This window comes from Leucoraja erinacea, chromosome 1 (genome assembly GCF_028641065.1).
Source record: "Leucoraja erinacea ecotype New England chromosome 1, Leri_hhj_1, whole genome shotgun sequence".
NCBI lineage: Eukaryota > Metazoa > Chordata > Chondrichthyes > Rajiformes > Rajidae > Leucoraja > Leucoraja erinaceus.
Genome location: NC_073377.1, coordinates 61,026,120 through 61,040,626, shown reverse-complemented (window position 1 = coordinate 61,040,626; position 14,507 = coordinate 61,026,120). Strand labels below are relative to the sequence as shown.

At 41.2% G+C, this 14,507-nt stretch overlaps 1 protein-coding gene across 1 annotated transcript in view; it reads left to right on the top strand.

The window, feature by feature from the left end:
- tusc3 (tumor suppressor candidate 3) overlaps window positions 1–14,507 on the top strand; it is a 390,927-nt gene that overhangs the window by 373,265 nt on the left and 3,155 nt on the right. Inside the window, exon 9 of the mRNA XM_055635574.1 lies at window positions 10,457–10,547. Within this exon, the coding sequence (XP_055491549.1) occupies window positions 10,457–10,547 (91 nt within the window). The remainder of the gene's footprint in view (window positions 1–10,456; window positions 10,548–14,507) is intronic.

The following is a 14,507-nucleotide window of genomic DNA, read 5'->3' as shown; positions in this document are numbered from 1 at the left end:
GGGTATTCTACACCTCAGCGGTATCAACATTGACTTCTCTAATTTTAGATAGCCCTTGCCTTCTCCATCCTCCCCCATCACAGCTCTCCTTCTAGCCTACTGTCTCCGCCTCTTCCTTTATTTTTCCCGCCTGCCCCACACCAGTCTGAAGAAAGGTCTCGACCCGAAATGTCACCTATTCCTTTTCTCCATCGCTGCCTCACCCAGTGAGTTACTCCAGCATTTTTTGTCTACCTTTGATTTTTACAGCATCTGCAGTTCTTTCTTAAATAGATCTTGGAGAAGGCTGAACCAGCGGGCAGCGGCACGAACTAATGAATGACCAACGGTGGCGCCCCCTGTTTTGACCCGGTGGTGGAAATTTCCTTGTAAGTTATACTATGTTAACACGTTAATAATAACATTAATATCAATGTGTTAACATAGAAAATGCATTGTAATCACGGTACAATTAGTGAAAATAGCATGACCTTTTAGCAAAACAAAAAAAGGCTGATTAGCACTCGATCTTGAAAAAGGCATTATCTTGAAATCATCAAAAAAGGCAAGAAAAGGCACATCCTGACTCTATTGATAAGTATGGATACAGAGTTATGAAACAGTACATTTCAAATGTATTTAATGTGCTTGTTGATGATGAAGAAAACATGCCATATCACTATGTTGTAAATACATCTATTTTTTTACTTCATGCTCATTATTTACATTATATGCTCTCTTCAGGTCAAGGGAGAAATTTTTCATGACATTAACAGTACATTTGCTCCAAATAATTGTAAGGAATTTGAAAGCACTGAAATGGTCAGCTGTAGCATGACCTCATATACGATATCACAAGCAGAGTCAAACTATATTTGGAACATAACCATGCATTGCTCTTGGATCTAGTGAGAATAATTTGAATTGCCACATTTTTGACATTTAGTATGGTTTGTTCTTTACTAGCCTTTCCTTCTGTTTGATTATGAATGTGTAGTCATCTTGCATGAATGCACAGCAAAGGTCTGTCTTAAAGTACATCAGATTAATTTTAAATGGAATCAACTGTAGCATTTTCAATTTTCATATTTTTAAAGAATTTTCTATGCTGTTATAAGTGTATTACTAACCCACACTTGCAGAACTATTAGTGTCAAAATGCAATCTCTTTCTCAGAAGTTGACCAGAATGTATTATTATTTAGAAGTTCAGATAAAGGTCCGGACCCATATTTTCACACCATAAAGATTCAAAAATATAATTGTTATACCTATGAGCATTGGTCTCCCCGTGGAATATGCTGCAACTCCTCAACTGGATTTCAAAGGTTTCAAAGATTTCAAAGGTCAGTTTATTGTCACGTGTACCAATTAAGGTACGGTGATATGCGAATCGCCATACAGTCATGAGAAAAAAAAGTGACAAGACACACAACTACATAAAGGTTAACATAAACATCCACCGCAGTGGAGTCCCCACATTCCTCACTGTGAAAAAGGCAAAAAAGTCCAATCTTCTTCCTCTTTATTCTCCCACGGTCAATGCAGTCGAAGCATCCGTCCGGGCGATCAAAGCTCCCGCAGCCGGCGGTCGAAGCTCCTGCGTCGGGACAATCGAAACACCCGCGCCAGGGCTGTCAAAGCTCCTGTGGCTTGGAGTTCCCGAAGTCAGTCTCTGACCAGAGACTGCGAGCTCCGTGATGTTAGTTTGTAAGCACCCACGGTCGGAGCTCCCAGGTCGATCTTTGGCAAAGGAATCGCGGGCTCCGTGACGTTAAAGTCCCGTAGGCTCCCCGCGGTGGAGCTCTCAAAGGTCGGTGTCTAGCAAAGGCCACCAACTCCTCGATGTTAGGCTGCAGTGCAGACGGAGATACGATATGGACACTAAAAACATACATGAAACACATACTATTAAACACAAAGAAGGAAGGGACAGACAGAGTGTTGGCGAGGCAGCCATTGCTGGTGCCACCAGGTGGTCATATTTGTAAAAGTTTGTACAAAATTACATTTACACAAAACAGAGAAATGGCAATTATTTGCATAGAATTGTACTTGTTGCATAAAAGAACTGTTAAAGGGTACAAAGTGCTTTTGTAACGCGGCAGGTCAGGCGGCATCTCTGGAGAGCATAGATTCGGATCAGGACCTTTATTCAGATCCGTAAGAGAACAATTAATTTATTTGTAAAAACTGTGTGACTGAGTTATACAAAACCTTTTTTTTAAGAATAGCTTCCTCGGTGGTTTTGATCAGTTTGGCAGATGGGCGAATAGAATTGCCCTCAACCCTTTTTGGACCAGAGGGATAACGTACGCAACAAATTCTCACATGTGAATGATCTCCATACACCTCATCCCATCTCTGCTCTGCATGTCTACTGCAGCTTTGGGAGGCTTATTGGAATAGCACTCTATAACTTAAATCTTAAATTATGCTGCAAATGCTGTATGCTTAAAAATGAATTAATTATACCCTGAAAAACAGTCAGTACAACCACTAACTTGCCAAAATGACCACTTTTGAAGTTGTGCTGAGTTGCTTTCATTAATGCTAATCTGTCATTTTATTACTATATTATCTCTGGTGGGACTAGACTTTCAGTTTACTGCTACCAATGTTCTAGTTCATGTATGTACTCTGCAGTTTAGAAAAAAGTGGGATGATCATTGTGGAACATTTATGTTTCTAAAGGAGGACATATTTTCAAACATGGGGACATATTTTCAAGATCGGCAAAGTAATTTTAAACTGAGGTGCATGGGAATTTCCTCTTGCAGAGTGGTGAATCTCTGGAATTCTCCAATCCAAAAAGGTTATTTATGCAAGCATTATCACAGGCAAATTGAAAAAGGAGGCAGATATATTTTTGAACAATTGGGTATTTCAGGGCTAAAGGTGACTGGCACAGAAGATCAGATGAGGCCAGGGCAGATTAGCCTTGATCATATTGAATGGTAGAGCATGCTTGAGGGACTGGATGATCTGGTGCTGGTCCTATTTTCTTGTGTTCGAAGCATGATTGGGGTCCTGCCAAGTCTGAGTAGCCTTGCTGATTTTCACATGAAGACTAGTTCCAACATAAGATGCGACCTTTACCTTGACAAGCATGGTACTGTCATTAAGCACGTGTAGAAAAGAACAGGATATTTAGTGTAGGAAAGAACTGCAGATGCTGGTTTACACCGAAGATAGACACAAAATGTTGGAGTAACTCAGTGTTACAGGCAGAATCTTCAGAGAGAAAGAATGGGTGACGTTTCGGGTCAAGACCCTTCTTCAGACAGGATTTTTAGTTTTGATTTTTGTCTGTGATACATTATTGCAGTCTGACGTCAATCCTTTGGTTTGCAACAGATTGAGGTTTGTATGAAGCTCACATTTAATGTATTGTGATACATCAGGGAGAGCTTCATTTCTGTTTAATCCCAAAATCAATGCTGAAGCAAAGCTTTTCACTGTACCTCAGTACACACGACAATAAACCAAAACCTAAACTTAAATCTAAACTCTTACTGCCCTGATTCGTCTCCATCCCATCAATATTCCTTGTTGAAACTTGAACCATTGTTTTATTCGACATAAAGTTCTCTGTTCTAGTTGGTGAAACCTTCTATCCTTTTTGAAAATAAGGAAAAATCACTTTAATCTCAGTTTGGAGCTTGTCATTATCTTCCTGATGTTTGTGGTCCTCCTTAAAATGATTTGAATCCTACTTGAAGGACAGGGACTACTTTGTGTCTATAGGTAATTACACATCTGAGCTGCAAAAATTACATGTGGAGTTCCCCAGGGCTCCATTCTGGGGCCTCTTCTGTTTAACATCTACATGCTTCCACTGGCTCAGATCATGAAAAACATCAAAATATGTTACCATAGTTACGCAGACGACACACATATCTACATAACAATATCACCAGGAGACTATAGTCCAATACAAGCACTGAGTAGATGCATTGAGCAAATCAACGATTGGATGAACCAGAATTTTCTCCAATTAAACAAAGAAAAAACTGAAATAATTGTTTTTGGAGCCAAGGAAGAACGATTAAAAGTTAGCACCCAGCTTCAAATGGTAATGCTAAAAACAACAAACCAAGCCGGAAACTTAGGAGTAGTCATGGGCTCAGACCTGAACTTCAACAGCCACATAAAAACAGTCACAAAGTCAGCCTACTATCACCTAAAGAATATATCAAGGATTAAAGGACTTATGTCTCAGCAGGATTTGGAAAAACTTGTCCATGCATTTATCTTCAGCAGGCTCGACTACTGTAACAGTGTCTTTACAGGTCTCCCTAAAAAGTCGATCAGACAGCTGCAGTTAATTCAGAATGCTGCTGCTCGAGTCCTCACTAAGACCAAAAAAGTAGATCACATTACTCCAGTTCTGAGGTCTTTACACTGGCTTCCTGTCTGTCAAAGAATTGATTTCAAAATATTACTGTTGGTTTACAAAGCACTGAATGGTTTAGGGCCAAAATACATTTCTGATCTTCTGCTTAGCTACGAACCACCCAGACCTCTCAGATCGTCTGGGACAGGTCTGCTCTGTGTCCCCAGAGTCAGAACTAAATATGGAGAGGCAGCATTTAGTTTTTATGCACCACATATCTGGAACAAACTCCCAGAAAATTGCAGGTCTGCTGCAACTCTCAGCTCTTTTAAATCTAGACTGAAGACTTTTCTGTTTGCCGCTGCCTTTCAGTAAACAATACAATTTGTTAATTACCTATACTGCACTGTAACTTCTATTCCTGGTTTAATTCTATTTTAAATATTTTATTTGATTGCTTTTAATTTTGTAATTATTTTATCTGAATAATCTAATAATCGTTTTACATCTAAATGTCATTTTATATGTGTTTCTTTCCAATGCTTTTAATGTTTTATGTAAAGCACTTTGAATTACCTTGGTGTTGAAAGGTGCTATACAAATAAACTTGCCTTGCCTTGCCTTGCCTTAGAACAGAGAGGGTTAAGGAGGGAATTAATAGAGGAATCAAAAAGTGATGAATGACTTTGACAGTCAATAAGCAGAAATTAGTTCCACTTGCAGAAAGGTTGGTTACCAAAGGAAACAGATTTAAAATAATTGGAAAAAAGAATCTAAGCCGAGATCATCTTTTCACACCAGTCTAGAACCGGGGCCACAGCTTTAGAATAAGGGATAGGCCATTTAGAACTGAGATAAGTTCACAAGTTATATGAATAGAATTAGGCTATTCAGCCCATCTAGTCTACTCCACCATTCCATCATGGCTGATCTCGGCCTCCTATTCTCATTTTCCTGCCTTCTCTCCATAACCCTTCACACCCGTTCTAATCAAGAATTTGTCTATCTCTGCCTTCAAAATATCCACTGACTTGGCCTCCACTGCCCTCTGTGGCAAGGAGTTCCACAGATCAACTACCCTCTGACTGAAGACGTTCCTCCTTACCTCCTTTCTAAAAGAGTGTCTAAAAGAGGAAACACTTTTTCACCCAGAGAGTTGTGAATTTGTGGAATTCTCTGCCTCAGAAGGCAGTGGAGGCCGATTCATTGGATGCAATCAAAAGAGAGTTAGATAGAGTTCTTAGGTGTATGGGGAGAAGATAGAGTTCGTAGGGGTATGGAGAGAAGGCAGGGCGGGGTACTGATTGTGAATGATCACATTGAATGGCGGTGCTGGCTCAAAGGGCCAAATAGCCTACTCCTGCACCTGTTGTGTAAGTATCTATGTGCCATAAGTGCTTATGTCTTGGAATGCACAGCCTGAAAGCACACCAGAAGCAGATTCTTGAGAACATTGTAGAGCTTAAGGAAGAGAACTGGTGATTGGGCATAATTGGGTGACTCTTTCAAAGGCAGGATGAGTAAATGGCAGCCACTTATGCTGTGAGATTCTGATATTGTGGTGGTGTGCAGCGTGGTAGCAGACATAAACATTCAGCTTGTAACCTTGACACCCAATAATACTTCTGCTTCAAGATGTGAACATTCTCTTGCAGTCAATCCCTTAGATCGATTATTAATGAAATAAAATGGAGCAGTTTCCTTGGAGGGCAAATTGGCTAACCTCATATAAGACTGTAACAGATATCTGGACATTTCATTCAATTATCTTCCTCTCCATCTCCGTGTTTATAAAACCCATCCACTCCTTTCTAAAATTCATGTCTTCTGTGAAGCTGTCCGATTTTTTCTGGTAAATCCTTTTGTCTCTACAACATGTTTTGCAACTTTCCACATTCCTTTTGGAAACTTGTTTATTAGCATGGGTGTAAATCTTTGCACAGCATCTAATATGACAACACCAGAAACTAATATCAGCTACAATATTGCTCACGTTGATGAACATGAAATCATTGTACCATTACCACATCTGTATTGAACCTCAGCATGTTGTGGAGAGCAGAGCTGCACAACTTCCATATTTATCATTGGAATAACTGTTGTCCTTGCTCCTAATACATTAGAGTTTTCTGTGATTTTGTTGAAGTAGTGTCAACAAAGCATCCATGGAGGGAACTATAGCACCATTATAAGTCATGTTGCATTTCAAATATCCCAACTCATTGTGGTCTAGATTCATAGATTTTTTGAGAAAAAACAGTGGGCTCTTTGGCTCAACTCATCCATAATGACCGAGATGGTCCTACCTGCCTGTTCCTGACCCATAACCTTCCATTGCATTCCTATCCACGAACCTGTCTAAGTGTGTTTGAAACGTCATACTTCTACCCATCTCTACCACATCCTTTGATGGTTCATTCCATGTACGCATCACCCTCTGTGTGAAAAATTTGCCCCGAGGTATTAGGCTTATCACTGTCACGTATACTGAGATACAGTGAAAAGCTTTGTTTTGTATGGATCAGATCAGATATAACAGGTAGAACAAAGGGGAAGATACAGAGTGCAGAATATAGTTCTCAGCATTGTAGCTCGTCAGTTCCATAGATAATGTTCAATGTCCTCAATGAGGTAAGAGATGAATTGGACAATACCCTTGCTTATGGAAGTTCCACACAGAAGACTAATAACAGTGGGGAAGAAGCTGTTCTTGAATCTGGTGGCGCATGCTTTCAAGATTCTGCATCTTCCACCAAGGCATGCTGGATCTCCTGGTTGCAAACCACTCCCCTTCCCATTCCAATACTGACCTGTGCTGGGCCTCTTCCCTTGCCAGAGTGAGGTCGCACACGGACTGGAGGAACAGCATCTCATATTCTGCTTGGGTAGCTTACAACCTGACCGTATGAATATTGAATTCTCCAACTTAAACTGTACAAAACACCCCGCTCCCCTTTCTTCCCTGTAACCCCGCCCCCCAAATCATTTTCTTCACCCCTCCCCTTGCTGACCTTGCATCTATTTTCTCTCCTCCCCCTCCGTCTACATTCCAAAACAATTCTCACCTTGTCAATCCTCCTGCTTCACAATTTGCAACTCTCTAATCCTTTTGTCTCAAACTATGTGTATTTTCATCTCTGGTCTTTGTCCAACAATCTGCCTATCAAACCCATCACCTCACCCATGGCCTGCCATGCTTTGTCCTCTCCCTCCACTCTTCTATTTTTTTTATCTGTCTGCAGAAGAATCCTGCCCTGAAACATCAGAGAAAAATAGAAATTAAGTGCAGGAAATAGTTCTTACCCTCCCGGAGAGGTGATCAAATTTCAGATCACATTCTCCGGGCTCTGCGGCCTACCATCGATGGAGTTGCAGGCCACCTCGGACTATCGTGAGCCAAGGCGGGGTGCGGACTTAACATCGGATGGAGTTCGGACTATGACCGGCTATGCAGTCAATAGACAATAAGTGCAGGAGTAGGCCATTTGGCCCTTCGAGCCAGCAACACCATTCAGTGTGATCATGGCTGATCATCCCCAATCAGTACCCCGTTCCTACGTTCTTCCCATATCCCCTGACACCGCTATTTTTAAGAGCCCTATCTAGCTCTCTCTTGAAAGCATCCAGAGAACCTGCCTCCACCGCCCTCTGAGGCAGAGAATTCCACAGACTCACCACTCTCTGTGAGAAAACGTGTTTCCTCGTCTCTGTTCTAAATGGCTTACTCCTTATTCTTAAACTATGGCCCCTGGTTCTGGACTCTCCTAACATAGGGAACATGTTTCCTGCCTCTAGTGTGTCCAAGCCCATAACAATCGTATATGTTTCAATGATTGCTGGAAATGTATTGGTGAAAATGTGTCAGCCTCGATAATAATCAGCACGGGAGCACCTCAAGCCTGCGTGCTGAGCCCCCTGCAGTACTCACTCTATACTATACTCATGACTGTACTCACTCTATACTCATGAGGAAACACTTTTTTCTCACCGAGAGTGGTGAGTCTGTGGAATTCTCTGTCTGAGAGGGCGGTGGAGGCAGGTTCTCTGGATGCTTTCAAGAGAGAGCTAGATAGGGCTCTTAAAAATAGCGGTGTCAGGGGATATGGGGAGAACGTAGGAACGGGGTACTGATTGGGGATGAACAGCCATGATCACATTGAATGGTGGTGCTGGCTCGAAGGGCCAAATGGCCTACTCCTGCACCTATTGTCTATTGTCTATTGAATGCGTAGCTGGTTATAGTTCGAACTCCATCATCAAGTTCGCTGATGACACCACTGTTGTGGGACGTATCACTGATGGAGATGAGTCAGTGTATAGAAGTGAGATCGACCGGGTGACCAAATGGTGCCAGCACAATAACCTGGCTTTCAACACCAGCAAAACCAAGGAACTGATTGTGGACTTTGGAAGGTGTGGTATGGGGACCCCTTTATATCAACGGGTTGATGGTGGAGACGGTCAAGAGCTTCAAATTCATGGCCGTGCATATTTGTGAAGATCTCTCCTGGTCTGAGAACACGGATACAATTATAAAGAAAGCACATCAGCGCCTCTACTTCCTGAGAAGATTACAGAGAGTCGGTATGTCAAGGAGGACTCTCTCGAACTACATCGTGGCTTGGTTCGGCAACTTGGGCGCCCAGGAGCGTAAAAGACTGCAAAAAGTTGTAAACACTGCCCAGTCCATCATCGGCTCCGACCTCCCCACCATCGAGGAGATCTATCGCAGCCATTGCCCCAAAAAGGCTGCCATCATCAAAGACCCATACCATCCTGGACACTCACTCGTCTCCCCGCTGCCTTCAGGTAGAAGGTACAGGAGCCTGAAATCTGCAACATCCAGGTTCAGGAATAGCTACTTCCCCACAGCCATCAGGCTATTAAACTCATCTCAAACAAAACTCTGATCATTAATAGCCCATTGCACCTTATCTGTTATTTATGTGTGTGTGTATATATTCATTGGTATATGGTCTCACCGTTTTAGTTATCTTCTATTGCTCTTTAAAAGATTCAAGAGAGTTTATTGTCATGTGTCCCAGATAGGACAATGAAATTCTTGCTTTGCTTCAACACAACAGAACATAGTAGGCATAAATAAATACAGAACAGAACAGATCTCAATGATGTCAAATTGGGAAAAGGGGAAGTATAATGAGACCTGGGGGTCCTTGTTCATCAGTCACTGAAAGTAAGCATTCAGGTACAGAAGGCAGTGAAGAAATCCAATGGCATGTTGGCCTTCATAACAAGAGGAGTTGAGTATAGGATCAAAGAGGTCCTTCTGCAGTTGTACAGGGCCCTGGTGAGATCACACATGGAGTATTGTGTGCAGTTTGGTCTCCAAATTTGAGAAAGGACATTCTTGCTATTGAGGGAGTGCAGCGTAGGTTCACAAGGTTAATTCCCGGCATGGAGGGACTGTCATATCTTGATAGAATCAAGCAGCTGGGCTTGTATACTCTGGAATTTAAAAGGATGAGAGGAGATCTTTTTTATAAGATTATTCATGGATTGGACACGCTAGAGGCAGGAAACATGTTCCCAATGTTGAGGGAGTTCAGTTCCAGAGGCCACAGTTTAAGAACAAGGGCTATGCCATTTAGAATGGAGATGAGGAAAAACTTTTTCACCCAGAGAGTTGTGAATCTGTGGAATTCTCTGCCTCAGAAGGCAGTGGAGGCCAATTATCTGGACGCTTTCAAAAGAGAGTTAGATAGGGCTCTTAAAGGTAGTGGAGTCAAGGGATATGGGGAGACAGCAGGAATAGGATGATCAGCCATGATCACAGTGAATGGCGGTGCTGGCTCGAAAGGCTGAATGGCCTAATCTTGCACCTGTAGTCTATTGTCTTTTTTGAGTCTATATCTCATACACCGATACACTGATCGATGAAGCCAAACTTGCCCAACAGCTTCTTCAACATTCTGCCAACATGTGACTGTACTCCTCAGTCGCTCTGTCCTGCAAATCTTACGGTATATTTAAGTCTTAGATTCCATAGTAAATGCTACAATTACTGGCACAAGAAGTAATGTTGCCTTAGTAAACTAATCGAACAGCAACTGAGTTGCACTTGAATACGTTCATCTGAAATTGAGCTAACTTTTGTTCATTCTAATCTGTCATTTTCCTACAGTAATCTGCCTGGTGGGATTAGGCTTGGTGGTTTTTTTCTTCAGTTTGCTGCTGTCAATATTCCGGTCCAAGTATCATGGGTATCCTTACAGGTAGGTTCATTCTACTGACTTTGAAACATAATTTGGCTGCAGTTAATGATGAGCTAGCATGAAACATACTACTCATACTTGTTAAAGAAGCTGTCATTCCCTTTCATCTCAATTATCTGAAAATAGATTTGAAATTTGAAATGTTGTAAACAATTCTTATTTTAGGTGATAGTAAGCAATTACTTTTGCAGTCACTAATTATTGGAAAGCATTGTCAAACATGTTCTCTCTGATGTTTGGATATAAATGATCACTCGGGGGTGGGGGCAGGATATTTAAAAGCAAGTTAGGGACAGTGGTACAAATGAAATTGTGCAATTTTCTATTCATCTAAGTTAATGAATAGTAAATAAACGATAGTCCATTATACGGGATTAATTTTTGCTGTTGTCCCTAAATGCAATAATATAGGTTGCTCCCTAACCGATATTTGTTTCCATGGAAACCAGAATCAGGCACTGTGTAAAGCAGGGTTCTGATCCGTTATTACTTGCTTTCCATCCCGCAGTATAAATGAAATATCATGTTTATGTCTACAACTTCCCCTTCCTGATTTTCCAGTGTAAAAACCCAAGTTGTCCACTTAATTTATACAGAACATTTAACTGAATATGATGTGTTTCTTTTTTATCATCTTTAATAATGCATTTTGCGATAAGGGTTTATCAGCTGGTTTTTGAAGCAAGCATTTTTTTGCATATACGTATCTTTCTGCTTATGTGGGTTGTCCACTTAATATGGACATCTGAACAAAACTCAGGTGCAACCTCATCCATTGGAGAACTGGCACCTGTGCTATCTCTTCCACTTGCACAGACTGCAGGGTACTTGCTTCTTCTCATCATATGCAGATACTGTCACCAAGCTAACTTTGAAATTGTGTGCATTGCAATAGATTAATCTGTTTCTGCAAGCATTAAATCACAGTAATTGTGAGTCGTCTTCTTCTTGAGTGAAGAGTCCTTGGCTATATGAAAGAAGAAAGGTGCAAGTTGTGGTTGTGAGTTGTGGTAATGAGAGGGAAGAAATTAAATAGGCATGGCCGCTCTCTGCAGTGTGTAAATCATAAAAGATTGTGAAATGTGAGGAGATGGATTAATAATGAGGATACCATGGTCCACCATTATGCAACCCAGATGCCATCACAGAATCATCATTGTTCTCCCTAACGGGGAGTTCTGTTTCCTCCATGGGGTATGTAAGCCACCTGCACCTGCCCCTCTTTGTTGTGAAGCAGAGAACCATTTGTACTTGTCCAGGCACAGGTCATGCAGGCAAACACCTTGCAACCTACAGGAGGGAGAGGTGCCTGTCTGCCTTGGTAGGTGCAGACCAAGCACACTCTTCAATTGCACAAAACATCAGCATTGTTATATACATTTGGAGGTAAAGAGCACAACACCTTCACCCAGCCCAGACTTTCAATCAATGGCATTGACCCAATGAAGAGCAGATGAGTGCATGATCCATTCCTTCAGATATAACTCATCCTGTAAGATCACCTCTGGTGAAGACCCACTGTTGCACATGATATTATGACCATGCCTCATTACATGGCTCCATCAGGATTCAATGGATTCACCAGTCAGAGGATGGTGAATCTGTGGAATTCTTTGCCACAGAACGCTGTGGCGACCGTCAATGGATTTTGTTAAGGCAGAGATAGATTCTTGATTAGTACGAGTGTCAGGGATTATGGGGAAAAGGCAGAGAATGGGTTTAGGAGAGAGAGCTAGATTAGCCATGATTGAATGGCAGAGTAGACTTGAAGGGCCGAATCTCCTAATCCTGCTCCTATCACATGACTTATGATACTGAAGCATCCTTATAGAACACGCTTGCGCTATCTATGGAACCGCCCATTTATCTCTTTGTACATTCATGTACAGAACTATGCAATGCCTTATTCCCTATTGCTTTGTGCAAATGAAGGGCTCTCGTTTCATTTTATGTATGCACCTTGTTTAGTTCCCTCAATTTATATCACCACCATCTTCTCAAATACCACCAGGGACTGGTGATGAATGTTTGCCTTGTTTGCAATATCCACACTTTAAAAAAAAATCGGAAACATGGCTCAGGCCACAATGAAACTGGAGCCCAGGCCACCCCCAGCTGCTGCAGCCACAATTAACTCCTTCACCCCACCCCTTTTATGAAGTACAGGCTGCCTTTAAATAGTACAGTTTATCTATAATTCGTTTTACCATTCAGGAAACTGAGCCTCCTGTTGAGACATTAGCCAAAGAATAAAGAGTTTTATACTGGCTGCAAGCTCGCATTGTACAAATGAACTGGCAGCCCAAAGTTAATGTGGTGCTATGTCAAGAGGAAATAGCCATGGTTCCTGTTTCTATTTTCGGGGCACTTTAGCCTCTGCAATGTGGAGGACATAGAATAAATCCTGCACTCTACAAGTATCATAATGACAAGTGAGCTAAAGATAAGGCATCTATATGCTTTATGGCATGATTGTGCCTCACACTGCTTGCTGACCTCTCCTGTGACCAGGTGCTGTGCTCGAAGCAGCTACTCTACCTTGCATCCATCCAAATACGTACAAATAAGTCGAATTGGTGAAAAATAGCCAGATTCTTTGGCAACAATGCCAGATATATATGCAGCTTCTTACTTTTATATTATGCTGTTTGTGAAAAACATGTGGGGTATGCAAAAGGCCATTTTTCAGTGCTGTGAGAGCTAGCAAGACCTACCAAATAATTTACATGAGTAACACAGCTACAAACAGCTGCTAACTAGGCGTTCGCCGGCTGTATGTCAAAGCAAGTGCTTATTTAAATAGAAGCATTTCGAAATGGCAATGAACAATAACACCATGGGTTGCTTCTCCATTGCATTCATTTAATTTAATGATATTAATCATATGTTACAATTTTCATAACTCAAAGAATGCTATTTACATTGCAGATTTAAAACCTTGAATTTGTGTCGATTTCCTTCCAACAATTTGTTCTGCACACCAACAGCTTAAATGTACTGGAAATTATTAAGATACAAACTGGTATTATTCCACAGACACTAACTGCAAACAGTTGTTTAAATGAAATAAAGAAGAATCAAGAGAAGGAAAAGAGACGTCTTTATTTTTCAATCACCTTTTTACACAGCTGCACATTAACAGGCCTACATTTACAAGAACAGGGATTTTAATTTTGTTAAAAACAGCATGCATTTTCAATTCTTTAGAATACATTTTTATCTCTGATAGACCATGAAATGCACTGATTTATCACTGAGATGTTATTTGATGCCCCTTTTTGGAGAGGCAAAAGGCTAGGCATAGTCTCCCTATAATTTAACTTGCACATTAAAATCGGTTCAGTGAAAAGAATGTGAACCATGATGAAGATTTAGCTCCTCGCCCCCTACTTGAAGGCCCTATAAAGATGAAACACTAAAAACATACCATAGATGGAATTTGTCAGACCAATTTTAGGAGCCCCCATCTCCCCTTGACAATTTTGAGATGGGATTTTCTTTTTTGGAGAGCTGGTTAGGGAAATATCTTGTTGTGGATGCTGGTGAGATGGAAAGAATGAACCAGCATGACGTCTACATGAGCCATAGAGAAGTAAGAATGCATCTGAAATATTTCAAAGATGGAAAGGAATTTTATTGGGGAATGGTCGAGGCGTAGGAATAAGTGCCAGTTTAAGCACCAAAGCAAGGGAAGAAAAACACCACTGTGAACTGCACGTGATGATAATTGCCTTTGTGAAGGAGGAGCAGAGAGAAAAAGTAAAGGGAGCCAGTATGGGGACCATACTGTAACATCCAGATGAATAATTTTTTAAAGCAAATTATCAATCAGATTAGGCAAGAGAACATTGTGTCTTTCGCAGCATCATAATTCTACGTCTAAAGTGATACCTTCAATGTTTGCTCAACCTTGTCAAATAAAAGAGCAATGTGCACACAATAAACTCCTAAAGATGAGCG